General features: G+C 41.3%; 1 protein-coding gene across 5 annotated transcripts in view; it reads left to right on the plus strand.

Annotated features, from left to right (window-relative positions):
• DOCK3 (dedicator of cytokinesis 3) overlaps positions 1-14,954 on the plus strand; it is a 282,465-nt gene that overhangs the window by 77,253 nt on the left and 190,258 nt on the right. For all 5 annotated transcript variants that reach the window (XM_066613546.1, XM_066613549.1, XM_066613547.1 and 2 more), the window contains exons 10-13: positions 4,156-4,237; positions 6,365-6,425; positions 8,591-8,738; positions 11,954-12,042. In XM_066613546.1, coding sequence (XP_066469643.1) covers positions 4,156-4,237; positions 6,365-6,425; positions 8,591-8,738; positions 11,954-12,042 — 380 coding nt within the window. The remainder of the gene's footprint in view (positions 1-4,155; positions 4,238-6,364; positions 6,426-8,590; positions 8,739-11,953; positions 12,043-14,954) is intronic.

The raw sequence follows: 14,954 nt of genomic DNA on the forward strand, positions 1-14,954 counted from the left end.
CTTTATCCAGAGGTCCGGGAGGCTGACAGTCCTTCGTACCCACATGAGCCGAGGACCAGCCCCCTCATGACTGGCCAGGTGCTTCTGATTCCCTTGGCCCAGGCCACCACCTCTTCCAGGTTTCCACCCCCCCACATCCATAACAATACTGCTCAGGCTGCCAGCCCCCTCCCTTGTTGGTCTGCTCCCTGGGCGGATGCAGCCTGCTCTTCAGTCACTTGCACCTAGTGGCAGGTTGCAGCACTCCACTGTCACCTCTGGAGAATGCAGGGCTATGATACATTTTAGGAGCTTTAGAACCTTTATGTATAGAGGTGTTTAAAAATTTTGTTATTTATAAAATGCAAAATATGGTGCTCTGTGTTTTTATTCACAAAAAATAGCTTTATTTTGATAAATGAAAACAAACACCTCTAATCACCAACTAAACCTTACCACCAACCGAAAGCAATATGGTACACCAGAGAGTCACTCTCCAAGCCAGTGGCATAGCTAAGGGGGTGCATGAGGGTAGCAGTTGCACTGGGCATCAAGCTTAGGGGGGCAACAAACTGAGCTTGACACTAGTGACCAAAATTTTAAAAATCTTGGTGTGTATGACCATCATGTTATATATCATTGGATAGGTCATTTAATGCTGAATGCAGTGCAATAAACCGCACTGAAATATCTACATTCTATCAAAAGTTATGGCCAATTAACCAGAAAATGAAAACCCAACTGCCTTGTGGAACAAAAAGTGGATTTGCTTAACTCCAAACTGACATGTAAGACTGATTGTTATGAGTGTCAGTGAGAGTTGTTATGATACAGCATGGAACCAATAACTTTTTATTTAATTAATTAAATTTGATTTTGTCATGCGGGGGGGCTACAAAATCTTTGACCTCAGGTAACAGATATATGCCTTAGCTATGCTACTGACTGGGGGGAGGCAGCAGGGCAAGTGGGTGGTGAGCTACTGGGGGGAAGAGGTGGGTTCCTCCCAATTTTCACTTTTTAAAAAGCCTGGGTGTGATGTCACTTACGGTTGTGACGTCACTTCCGGGGCAACATTTTGAACTTGACACCAGGCTACACAATCATTAGCTATGCCACTGCTCTTAATGGATTCACTTAGATTAAAATGGTCTCTGACATACATTGCCTCCAAGCCACTTAGGGCTCTAAAGGCAATAACTAGCACCATGAATCACTCCTAGTAACTAGTAAGCAGTGCAACTGAATCAATAAAGGCAAGACACCATTGTAATACCTCACACTGGTCAAGAGAGATGCAGATCAATGAAATTGTTGACCCAGCGTACAGTGGTGGTGAAGAAGGCCAGTTCCATACTTGGGATAATTAAAAAGGAAATAATAAAATGGCCCCTAAAATGAGAATAAAATGGCCAATATTATTGTGCCATTGTACAAATAGATAGTAAAGCCACATCTGCAGTATTGCATCTAGTTCTGGTTGCCATATCTGCAAAAGACATAGTGGAACTATAAAAGGTGCAGAAGAGAGAGACCAAAATGATTACTAGGCTGGGGCAACTCCCTTATGAGTAAAGGCTATAGCATTTGGGACTCTTTAGACTAGAAAAAAGGTGCCACGGGGCAAGATCAAGACATATTCTTTTTCCTCTCACACAACCAGGGGTCATCCACTAAAATTGAGCATTGGGAGTGTTAGGACAGACAAAAGAAAATATTTCTTTACCCAGCATGCAATTAGTCTGTGGAACTCTTTGCAATAGGATTGGATGACATCTGGTCTAGATACTTTTAAAAGAAGATGGGACAAATTTCTAGAGGAAAAGTCCATCACAGTTTACAAACCATGATGGGTATGTGCAACATCCTGATTTTAGATATAGGTTATCTCAGAATTCCAGATGCAAGGGAGTGACACCAGGATGCAGATCTCTTGTTGACTTGTATGCTTCCTGGGGCATCTATTGAACCACTGTGAGATAGAGGAAGCTGGACTAGATGGACCTTTGCACTGGATTCAGCGGGACTCTTTTTATGTTCTTATGGCAGATGCATCTTGTTTCAGCTGAAGTATAGGCAGGTCCTAGTATCCATGGGACCCCTGACACATACCAGGCCCCCTGCAGATACTGGATATGGGGAGATGCTATATAAGTGGTCCCCCCACACCCATTACAAGTACCATTTATTTTTGTAGTTGTGCTTGCAGCACAAGTGTTTTTTTCTTTTACATTCTTGCCAAACTGAAGAACTGAATGTGCAGGCAAGCAGCCTGCATAATACAGAGAGGAAATTAACTGAATGTTAACAGGAAGCAAGAGTTCCTGCTTCCTGTTAACATAAAGTTTGCCCTCTAGCATGCAGGCTGATTGCCTGCATGTTCAGGCAGTTCAGCAAAAATATAAAGGAAGAAACACTTGCAAGCACAATTGTGAAAATAAATGGTACTTGTAATGGGTGTGCAAGAGGGTTGAAGGTATTTTGAACCCACAGATACTGGATCCACAGGTATGGGGGACTGCCTGTATTTGAAAGGTCTTCAAGGGTAGCCTACGTAAAGTGCATTGCAGTAGTACAATGATAAAGTGGCTAAGGCCTGACATGATATCCAAACTTACCTGACACAGAAACAGGCAAAACTAGCCATCAGCTAAAACTGAATCTGATCCTTCGAGGGAAGTGCAACCCTGTCCAACACAAACTTATACATTGACACTGAGTCAGTAGGTCTCCAAAATAGGAGAACCTCTGTTTTGCCTGGATTGAATTTTAGCTTGTTCACTCCAGCCCTTCACTGCTTCCAAACACTGGTTCAGAACCTCCTGGTTCAGAACCTCCATAGTCTCTGGAGATTGAGAGGGTAGATATATATACAATGCTGGGTGTCACCCACATGATGATGATGCCTAATGCCAAACCTCTGGGATGAGAGCCCCCAACTTTCATGTAGATGTTAAAAAACTTGAGGGACAAAATCGAACCCAGTGGGACACCATCAGCCAATGGCCAAATTGTTGAACTGGAGTCCTGTAGCACCACTTTCTAGAACCTGCTCTCTGGGAAGGCTGCAGTGACTGCAGTACAGTGGCTCCCAGCCTCATTCCTTCCAGGTAGTGCACAAAGATAACATTGTGAATGGTACCAAAAGGTGCAGTGAGATTCAACTGATCCATCAGCGGTGCACACCCGTTGTTTAGCTCCTGGTGTTGACCATCCACTAAGGCAAGTGGGGCTGATTCATCGTAAACCCAGGTCACATGCCAGGCTGAAAGGGGTCAAGATAATCACTTTCATTGAGGAATCCCTGGAATTTGATTACCACTACATAGAACTACATGCACCTTGCCCAATAATAGAAATTTAGATATCAGCAGGTAATTATCCAATAATGGAATCAAGGGATCACTTCTTTAGTAGATGTTACACAGGTGTCATTTCTAGGCAATATGATGCATTGCCTTCTACCAGTAAAACATTAATTACCTTCTTTGCCCACTTATCCAACCTACCTCCATTCAGCAATGGACCTAACACTGGGCAAACGCCCCGGGTGCTGACCGTGCGCTACTCTAGGATTGCGTGGAAAACCTCAGTGAGGCTCCTGATGCAGTCGGAAACTGCACTTCCAGTTTTCCAACTTTGCTGCATCAGCAGTTTGCACTGACCGAGTCAAGCCGGCATGGGGGCCTGGGAAGAGAGGGAGGAAGGTGGAATGAGACATTCCAAGGCGGGGAGCAGGCGGGCTGGTGGGCACACTGGTCCCAGGAGGGAGTCGCATCAGGATCCAGCACTTAGGCTGAAGCCTAACTCCCATTGTGAGCAGCCTGGCCTTACAGTGGGCTGCTTGGACCTGCACCACTGATTTAAGTGGCACAGATCCGAGTATTTCCATAGGGGTGGCTGCCCCGTGACATGGGGTAAGGGGAGAATTCCCCTTACTCCAAGTTGCGCTGCAACCTGGCCCAGTCCTGCTCTGGATACAGTGTAGGCCAACCAGCCTGCTTGCTCCAGGGCAAGTTAGGATTTTCCTGCCTGTTATACCTTTCCAGAATAATATTAGTCAGGTTTGCTGAGTAATTTCATAAATGTTTTGAAACTCTGACTTGTAGAAAGTACATATTTTAAATAACTAACTGTTGTCAGTTGAATGTAATTTTTTTTTTTTTGGCCTTTCAGTGAAAGGTTTATGGTAAGGTTAAACAAGAATGGGGGGCCCAAAAATCCAGAGAAGATTGACCGAATGTGTGCACTCTTTACAGTATGTAACATTTCTCATTTTCTTTGCTAGTAAGAATTTTTTGCAGACTGATTGTAAGAGAAAGCTATATATTTGCTCTATACTGAGAATGAGTTATATGCTTGATTTTAATTAGATGCTATCATGTAACTTTTTCAGATTACTTATATTGTAATGTAGTATCTATTATACAGTAGTAATGTAAAAATTAACTTTAAAATTGGATTGGAGATGCTCCTTTTCCTGCCACATTTGTCTGTCACTTGTCACTTGATTTGCCCATTGTTTCTAATGGGCATGAAATTAGAATTATCTTTTTATTTGCTTCTTCTGTTTGTAGTCAAACACCATTTGAAAATATCAGTATGGGGAAGGGAGCAATTTGTTAGACTATGGCACAATACTAAGCAGGTCTACTCAGAAGTCAGTCCTATTGTGTTCAATGGGACTTACTCCCAGGAAAGTGAGGTTAAGATTGCAGCCTATATTTACTGCAGGGCCTGTAGTGGGGACAGCTTATAAATGTGGTTTGATTCAGGTTTTCAATAAATAGCTGTATAGATAATTTTATAAAGCTTTTTTCCCCTGCCACCCCTTGCATCATCTCATATAGCATTACTTTCCAAACTCCTACAAGTGGTTGGAAGCACTATAAATGTAAGTGAGGGAGAGGGGAAGGCAGTCACATGATTCCCAGGATTACACTGCTGCCAGGGATAGAAGGGGTTTTATTTAGGAGGAGCCAGTGCTGCAGTCCTGGGAGGTTCAGGGAGTCCTCTACAGAGCTTTCCATGCCTGAAAAAGTCTTTAAAAAAGAAAAAAAAGGATCACTTACGGTTTCATCACGAAAACAAACATTTAGCGGGGTTTTTTTTAGACTTTTGCAGGCACAGGGAGCCTTGCGGCAGGCTCTAAAGCAGCATGGACAAGTGCATCCCTGGCTGGTGGGTTGTGACCTACTAGTTTGGGAACAACTGCCATATAGAGAAGCAATAGTTCCTTGAGTATTGAACCTTTTAACTGACTTGTAAGGCTGGAAATGTATTACTATTATCTCCACAATACAGTTGCTTATGAAGTTGCAATACTTTTTGGGGAAGGTTATATCAGAGGTGAAGCATATCACTCCAAAGTGTAATATATAAATGCAGGGTTAATATATAAACCCTGAAGTTATTATTTTTTTCCTTTTTTATTCTGGAAATGACAGCAATTTGAGGGGGACAGAATGGCATATGTGCAACACATGCTTTCTTATCAGATTTGAATTTACTATGCTACTTTAAGATAATTAATTGTAGTGCATGATTTAACATGCATACAGTATTTATTAAAGTTAAAAGTATTAGTGTTTTAGGCCAGTGGTCCTCACACATTTAGCACCAGGACATACTTTTTAGAATGAGAATCTGTCAGGACCCACCAGAGGTGATGCCATGACCGGAAGTGACATCATCAAGCAGGAAAAATTTTTACAATCCTAGACTGCAATCCTACCCACACTTACCCAGGAGTAAATCCCATTGACTATCATTTTTAAAAGAATATACATAGCTTGTTAAAAGTACAGGTCTGTCACATTTCCTTAAATGCAGTCACATCCCATGGTAGCATCAAGTCTGATATATTAAAAATAAAATATTGAAATGAATGGGGACCCACCTGAAATTGGTTCGCGACTCACCTAGTGGGTCCTGACCCACAGTTTGAGAAACACTACTTTAGGCTACAATCCTGTCCATGCTTTCATGGGAATAAATAAGCCCCATTGAACATAGTAATACTTACTTCTGAGTAGGCATACACAAGATTGAACTGATAGTTGTATTCAAACTATAGGCACAAATATGTAGAATTTAAAAATGTATGTCACTCTGAAAGAGTAAATGTTGTGTTAGAGGCTAAATTGAAAAAATGAAAGCCCTCCCCGCCCAACTTACAATTTTCTACTAGATAAAAAAAACCACACCATGTTTTTTGTTTCCAAGATGTTACTGTTTTTTTCCGGGCTTCTGTATCTGTACTGCTGGTCTGGGGTCAGAAATATACATGAATGCCTTTAATTTTCAAAGTAGCTTCTGCTCTTAAATTAATCTTTGTTGACTATGATTTTTTTTATTTTTTATATCTTTTTTCTCAATTTGTTAGGATCTCAGTAGTAAGGATATGAAGAAAGATTTGTACATAGTTGCCCATGTAATTCGGCTAGGTACAGTATACTTTATTGAATACATATTGGATGTTAATGCAGAATTAATATTTATACACCATGCCTTGTACTGCTCTGATGCTGTCCCTATGCAAGCCAGTTAGACAGCTAAATTTAATAGAACAAGAGGTCACATTTGTATCATTGCAAATGAGTATAATCAATAAATAGTAGTTTGGGGTTTAAAAAATACAGATTTTAAGACCTTTTGGATAGAATAAGACATAGGTGTATCTGTTCAAAATACTTGTCCTATCCAACTTTCCAGCACCGCTACAGCCATAATGCAACACTGAGATAAGGGAACAAGGATTAACTTACTTTGAAAAGCCTTCCATGACTGCTCCCTCCCATTTCAGGATGCAGCATGCACCCTACCGGCACAACTGCACCTGCGCTAGAAAGTTAGTTAGGATTGTACTGTATGTAGTAAATTGAAAGCTGCTCTGCTGGTGTGTTCAGCAGTATATGTAGCTATATATAATCCATAAACCAGGGATGGCTATCTGGTGATTGAATGAACTAATATGCTCCACTGTGATTTTTTTTTTGGGGGGGGGGGGGAGGCTGTGCTACCTTCACATCTTCAGATAAGACTTGGAAAGATCCCTGCCCGAAACCAGTTTCTCTGGTGACTTCCAATGACAAAGCAGTTTCCAGTCTCACCACCACCAGCAGAAACTTAACAAGATTATTATGTAGCAAAATAAAAAGTCAAAAGGGCTAATTTGAGATCTAATTGCAAAGTTTGATGCAATTTCATCACAAAGATATCCACTAAGATACAGGCTCACTAACCTTGTTAGGGCTTCACCACATATGCAGAAAAGACTTTATGGATCTGCATACTCTCCAGCAGAGTATATCGTACTATAGAGTATATTAGGGCAGTGATATCATTTTATAAATGTAGTGTAGGTTCACTAGTGCAGTGGTACACTATTTTTACAGATACTTCTGTGATTTTTGATGAAATGGACTGTCTGATTTGGGTCCTTCCTCACCCTCCCCCAATGCTGCAGAGTGAAGGGTTTAATCTCATTTCCTCCTTCTCCTTTCTGACTTCCTTGACTATCTCCTGGTCCCAGGTGTCTCAGGTTTCAGTCAACTCATCCCGAGCATCTCTTCATCTCTGGCAATATGAAGGCTGTCATCTTGTGCATTCAGTTTGGCCCTTCCATTAGCTTCATGAATCACCACTATTACTGTGCAAATCCAACACTGCTGGAGTCTCCCAGCTGCAGCAAACCTCAGCAGCGCCATATCTTTCTTCAGTGTGGCCCCCACTGCTGCTATTTGATGTCCTCACCTCTCCCTTTGGCAGTCTCTGGAGTGCAGGAAGGGCTGAAACTGCCCACCTCAAGACTTAACTGGTTACTCAGATAGTGGGCCACTGGACCTCTCTTAGGGAAACCCCAAGAACAGCTTCCCAAGTAATGTTTCACAGAGCAGCATACTACATTTTTGTCTTTAGGGATGCAGAGGCACACAATTGTTTGAAAATAGTGAGAGACCATGAGGCTTGCTGTACAATGTGACAGTTGATTGCAAAATAGTGCACTTGTAGAAAATGGAACCAACTGATGTGCAGCCATTCCTGTAGCTGAGGTATATTTAGTGAATGATCTTTATTTCCTTGAGGTCTTTCAGCTTATACATTTCACAGCTCTTCCTTAGCTTAAATTGCTTGTATTCATCAACTTCCTAAAAGAAGACTTGGAGTAGGATAGGAAGAAAGGGGTAGATGGATATAACATGCTTTTAGCTACTTTTTCCATATTTGGAAGAAACTAGACAGAAACTTGGATTTTTGACAGAAACTGTCTCCTTCTACTTGTAGTTTTGAAATGATGGTGCAAGACTTACATGTATACCCTTACATGATGATAAAATATTAAGAATATAAATGATCTTTAACCTGGATAATATAAACATTTTGTTGTCATGATTCTAAATGTGAGTGCCAGTATAATTTTGCTATGGAACAGATACAAGGCCATGTTTTGTGACTGTTGAATTGATTCAACTCTTTAAACACAGCTTTTAAACTGCTTATGTGTTAGTACAGCAAGATCAGACTAATACCTTGCCTTTCTGTTTTGGAAAACAGATGTTTGAGATTTGAGAACTCAGACTGAATTGTAATTCTAGTAACTTTGTTTTAGGACGTATGTTGTTAAATGATTCAAGAAAGGGTCCTTCTCATCTGCATTATCGGCGTCCATATGGCTGTGCAGTATTAAGTATTATGGATGTAATTCCATCAATCTCTGAATTAAAAGAAGAAAAGGATTTTGTTCTCAAGGTGTACACGTAAGTTATTTATTCCAAGAATAAGAGAAAATCTATGTGAATTGTTCGTATTAAGGCATGTATCTTAATGTTATATAAGATATAAGTTCTATGGTCCTTCCCTAGGATTTGCAATTTTTAAAAAGTCATTCAAATGCTTTTGGTATCTTCCTGTGTCTGACATATTATATCAGCTGCTTTCCCTTTTATACCCAGGTAGATAAATCTCCTGTTGGAGCATGTGTATGCATCCCTTTCAATAAGCTTCCTACTTTCTAATATCTTTGCTTTGGTTTTGGTGATGCTAATGCACAGTTCTTTAAATAACCATTGTGACTTGTCAGTTTTTTCTGTAGGAAGGCAAAGTACAAGGTAGAGAAAAAGCTGTCATTTTTTCCAGCAGTTTCAAAGTGGCTTGATAGCCCTGTTTTTGCATTCTGGTTCTGAGCCATGTTTTCCTGCTGACTAAATGTGAGCAAAGCTATTTTTAAGCTTACTCATTATAAGTCATCTCGGATTAGGATTTATAGGCTTCCTTTTTTATTACTGATGGCACTGTCAGTGCTGCCAAGTTTGGCTTTTAAAATTTCAAAAATTGAATAGAATACTGTTCCCCAACCTAGGGTGGGTTCCCTGAAAGAGAAGGCAGCAGTACATGGCAAACAGCAGTGGGCGTAGTGAAAGCTGAATGACCCCGCATCCACTCTGACTCCAACTGCAATGGTGTAGCTGTGAGTCAAGCAGCAGGTGAGAAAAACCACCTTCCTCTTAGCTCCTGTGGCTGTTTTGTAAAGCATTTAGCCACAGGAGAGTGGTCATACACATGGGATGAGATATTTTGCAAAACTGAGATATGCCCGTGGTGCATTTCTTACAGCCTGTGGATAAGAACAAGTCATGAATAGGCATCCCCACAATTAACAGTATATAGATTACAAATTACTGAGAGAACAATCAGGAACAGCAATTAGGTGGAAACAGTAATGCACAAGGAGAAGGAAAGGATAGAGAGAGGCATAATATTGCCCATGGTACAATTTATTTTAAAAAAAATTATTCTGTACCCTTCTCTCACAATTCAGGGCTGTTCACAATACTCAGACTAAAAAAAATCAAAATCCAAAACTTAATAAGCAAAGTGGTGGCAATAAAATAACTTAGAAGTGGGGGGGGGGGGGAGGAGGATAGAAAAAATAAAATTTAGATTCCAGAAGTAACATACTTTTATTGTTGTCCAGTAGAATTTGTCAGCTGCTTTGGAGCCTCTTTTGGAAACTGAAAGGTAGAGTAGAAATGCCTCAATAAATAAATAAAGTAATACGGATAACCCTTGAGCTTCTCATACTCTAACATGTTGGTTGCTTTAAATTCGGATTTCATTTTAGATCAAATTATTTAAAAAAAGGAAAATAAAACTTTTCCATCAAATCCATCAAAAAATTTTAATTTTTTAAAGTTGAATTTTAATTTAAACAAATACCCTGCATCCTAACCCTAATTTCTTCCCAGTTTTTTCCTAGGATGTTCTGGAAAAAGCTGAAGCAGCCTATATCTCAACTGGGGATTATATACAGGTGGATCTGGCATCCACAGATTCACTTATCCATACTCCTTGCGCCCTGTTACCTTTATTTAGGTTGTTGACCTTCAAACGGTGGGAAAATGTTTCTTGCTTTAAACAAACAATATAAGCTCAAAGTTTATAGCAAGTGGAGCAGGCAAATACCCTGCAGGCTAAAAGGGACATTTATAGCAAACAATTTCCTGCTTCCTGTTCTCTCTTAGTGTCCCTTCTAGGCTGCAAGCTACTTACCTGCTCCACTTGCTATAAGCTTTGTGCTTATAGCACTTATTTAATATTCCCAATGTTGCATATATGCAACAGGGACCAAATATGTACACCTATGGGCCAGGCAAAAATGGGTTAAAGGAAGAAACGTTTTCACTTTGCGTGAAGGTCATTAACCTAAACAAAGGTAATGATCAAGTTACATGGAGATAATGGACAGATAGGGTTCCCCTTATCAGTGGTTTCCAGTATCCACAGGGGGCCAAGAATGTATCCCCTGCGAATACCAGAAATACCTCTACTGATTGGGAATCCACTTCCAAGTGTTGTTTCAGGGCAATTAGTTTCTCATTCTAAAGGCATTAGCTTTTTTCTGTAGCAAACCTATAACATGAAATAGTAGTTTGAACACATGTGAATAGATCTAATTGCAAACCTGCAATTCCAACTGATGAGCTAGTATGGTAGTGAATGCAAGTAAATCTTATGAGGGAACACTGTTGTTTGGAATTTGACGTGGCATACTGAGCTGATTCTCTGCAAGTACTTCCCAGGCTACTTGGAAAGAGGCACAGGACACTACTGGAATAATTTATTCCTTTTCCTCTTGTTTGGGAATTTGCGACTGATTGATGGTATTATCATATTAGTGAAATGAATGGTCCAGTGGAATTGTCTTCTTTATCTCAAGCATTCATTCTGTGTTAGTTAATGCTTCCTGAATCTTTCTCATACAAGGATCTCCAAACTATGGCCTGTGGGCCAGATCTGGTGTTTGGAGAAAGCTCTCCTTGTTGTGAGCAGCACTTACCATTCTGCCATGCTGCTGATGCTCCTGGCATCCAGCCTGTACAGAGAGACTCTGGGCACCTTTGAGCTAATTTCCAGCGGTGTGCAACCTCAGTTTTTGCTGTAGACAGTCATGTAGTCATACCTCTGTATATTTAGATTGAACATTACCTGTTAAGTACCCAAATAAGAGAACTAAAGGACATAATGCAATATTTTACATAGCCACTACATCATGATTTTCCAGTATGGGATGCTAGCTTTACCAGGCAGTTGTATTTGTAAGATGCGAGTTGCATAGTATTTATCACCACTAGTAACCTTGGTGATTATTATGTAAATACATAAAGTAAAAAAGGAAGATGCTTGACTCCAAGCATGCAGTAGACGTACTCGGGAGATGCCTACATTTTTCAGTACCAATGGTACTTTTATGGACTTTTAAAATAAATAATTTTTTCTGCATTTTTAAAGTTGGAAATGGTATTTTATATCCCATCTCAGATTTAATTACTCTTAAATACAGTTTCATGGCTTTCATTTTTCCAGTGTATTGCTATTAAAGTTGTGAGTTGTGCTATTATTGTTGGTGCATAGCTTATGCAACGTACATTTAAATCTTAAAGAGTAACAGTTAACAGTGACTATACTTTTTCAGGTGCAACAATGAGAATGAATGGTATCAAATCCATGAAAATATTATTCGCAAGTCCAGCACCAAATATACAGCACCCAGCTCAAACTATGGTAATACTTCATTTGCATAGTTCTCAACTACTTTTCATGTATGTTTCTCTTTGAACCGAACTATTCATTAGTGGTGCAGTAGTAGGCTTTACAGTACAGGAGTTTGTCATAACACCCCATAGCCTTGTCCCATTAAATTATAACTCACAAAAGAAATCAATTTTAATTTCTTCATTAAAGTGTTTTCTTCTCCAGCTACTTACTTCTACTTTGAAATTTACAATATTTAAATATCTAGCTCATTTCATCCCAAACTCTTGGAGTGGATTGCAATAGGTTTAAAAGCAATTCTTGAAAATTGAAAAAAAAAAATTAAAAATATCCAAATAAATATAAATTGTATATTAGAATACTAACCTGTGCTGTTTAGTCAGTGGTAAGTCTCACTGTGTTCAATAGGATTTACAACCCAATCCTTAGTGGTGTTGTCACCGCCTGAATGAGCCTTGTGGCAACAGAATGCACTTTACGGCATCACAAACACCAATCCAGAAGTGTGCATAGCCATCTACTTCTGGACCATAGATACTGTATATAACCTTATGCATGGCAATGGGGAGAAAAGGGCCCACTGACTTTAGTAAATTGGCAGGCAGGTGTAGGTCAGCAGGTGGGAAGATTGGAGTAGAAAAGAGGGAGGGCCTAGGGGAAGAGAGGGTGGCTCCCGGTGTAGGTGACTTGTGCTAGATGCTATCCTCTCCAGAGCCAGCCAACATGCGTTCTTTTTCTCTCCTTTTTCTTCCTTTCTCCTCTGCGCTAAAAAGCTGGTGCAGATCTGAGGATACCCATTGACAATTAAAGGGCTTACAGAGGAGTAAGGAAAAATATTTTCCCTTTTCCCACCCTGGCTCCCAATTCTTCCCCCCCCCCCCGCCCCACCATACACACACAACATTCAGAACTGTCTGTTTTGGCACAGCTGCATGTAATGGTGAGGAAAGGATAGGACAGGGCACTTAATCACAGGTTAACTTGCATAAAATTATAGCAGTGAGGCACAATATAACATGTGCTACATATTGTCTATCAAGTAGTCTAGGGAAAGACAATGATCTAGACCTGGGGTGCCTAAACCCTGGCCCGGGAGCCATTTGTGGCCCTCAGGGACCCCCTGTCTGGCCTGTGCGGACCCCCCAGTCTCCAAAGAGCCTCTGGCCCACCAGAGACGTGTTGGAGCCCACGCTGGTCCGATGCAACTGCTCTCAGCACGAGGGCCAACTGTTCAACCTAATGTGAGCTGTGGGCTGAGGTTTCCCTCCACTGCTTGCTGTTTCACATCTATGAAGCAGCAGCGGCAGCAAAAGAAAGGCCAGCCTTGCTTTATGTAAGCCCTTTTATAGGCCTTGGGCTATTGTGAGACCTTCATTCATTCATATAAGCTCCATCTCTAATATATTCATGTATGTAAATTTATTCAATTTTTAAATGTAAATTAATTCTTCTTTTTTCTCCGACAGTGTCGGAGAGATGATGTGGCCCTCCTGCCAAAAGAGTGGACACCCCTGATCTAGACCAATGGTTCCCAAACTTTTTTAGGCCACCACCCACTTGGTTCCATAAACCCATCCCCAGTGCTCCCTAAACTATCCTATGAAAAGCATTATTCAGAATAGCAGTTTGCACAACTCACTTAGGGCTCAATCCTATCCAACTTTCCCACACCAAGACAGCTGCAGTTCAACCCTGAGCATTTGTTCCCTTACCTTGAGGAGGCCTCCATGACTGCTGCCCACCACAAGATGTAGTGCCTGCCCCATTGGCACAGATGCATCAGCCCTGGAAAGTTGGATAGGATTCAACCCTAAAGAAGAAGAAAATAATAAAATTAAAAACAGTAACAATCAACTGCACATTTATTCAAAATCCAATTAAAACTTTTAGTTTAATTTATTAAATGCAGTTGATATACTTGATCATGTATATATTCATGTATTGGCAACCTTCAGTCTCGAAAGACTATGGTATCGCGCTCTGAAAGGTGGTTCTGGCACAGCGTCTAGTGTGGCTGAAAAGGCCAATCCGGGAGTGACAATCCCTTCCACACCGGGAGCAAGTGCAGTCTGTCCCTGGTCTGTCTCCCTGGCTATGGGCCTTCCTTCTTTGCCTCTTAGCCTCAGACTGTTGGCAAAGTGTCTCTTCAAACTGGGAAAGGCCATGCTGCACAGCCTGCCTCCAAGCGGGCCGCTCAGAGTCCAGGGTTTCCCACTTGTTGAGGTCCATCCCTAAGGCCTTCAGATCCCTCTTGCAGATGTCCTTGTATCGCAGCTGTGGTCTACCTGTAGGGCGCTTTCCTTGCACAAGTTCTCCATAGAGGAGATCCTTTGGGATGCGGCCATCATCCATTCTCACGACATGACCGAGCCAACGCAGGCGTCTCTGTTTCAGCAGTGAATACATGCTAGGGATTCCAGCACGTTCCAGGACTGTGTTGTTTGGAACTTTGTCCTGCCTGCTGATGCCAAGGATGCGTCGGAGGCAGCGCATGTGGAAAGCGCTCAGTTTCCTCTCCTGTTGTGAGCGAAGAGTCCATGACTCGCTGCAGTACAGAAGTGTACTCAGGACGCAAGCTCTGTAGACCTGGATCTTGGTATGTTCCGTCAGCTTCTTGTTGGACCAGACTCTCTTTGTGAGTCTGGAAAACGTGGTAGCTGCTTTACCGATGCGCTTGTTTAGCTCGGTATCGAGAGAAAGAGTGTCGGAGATCGTTGAGCCAAGGTACACAAAGTCATGGACAATCTCCAGTTCATGCTCAGAGATTGTAAAGCAGGGAGGTGAGTCTACATCCTGAACCATGACCTGTGTTTTCTTCAGGCTGATTGTCAGTCCAAAATCTTGGCAGGCCTTGCTAAAATGATCCATGAGCTGCTGGAGATCTTTGGCAGAGTGGGTAGTGACAGCTGCATCGTCGGCAA

Source organism: Tiliqua scincoides, chromosome 2, assembly GCF_035046505.1.
Source record: "Tiliqua scincoides isolate rTilSci1 chromosome 2, rTilSci1.hap2, whole genome shotgun sequence".
In the NCBI taxonomy this organism is placed as follows: Eukaryota; Metazoa; Chordata; class Lepidosauria; order Squamata; family Scincidae; genus Tiliqua; species Tiliqua scincoides.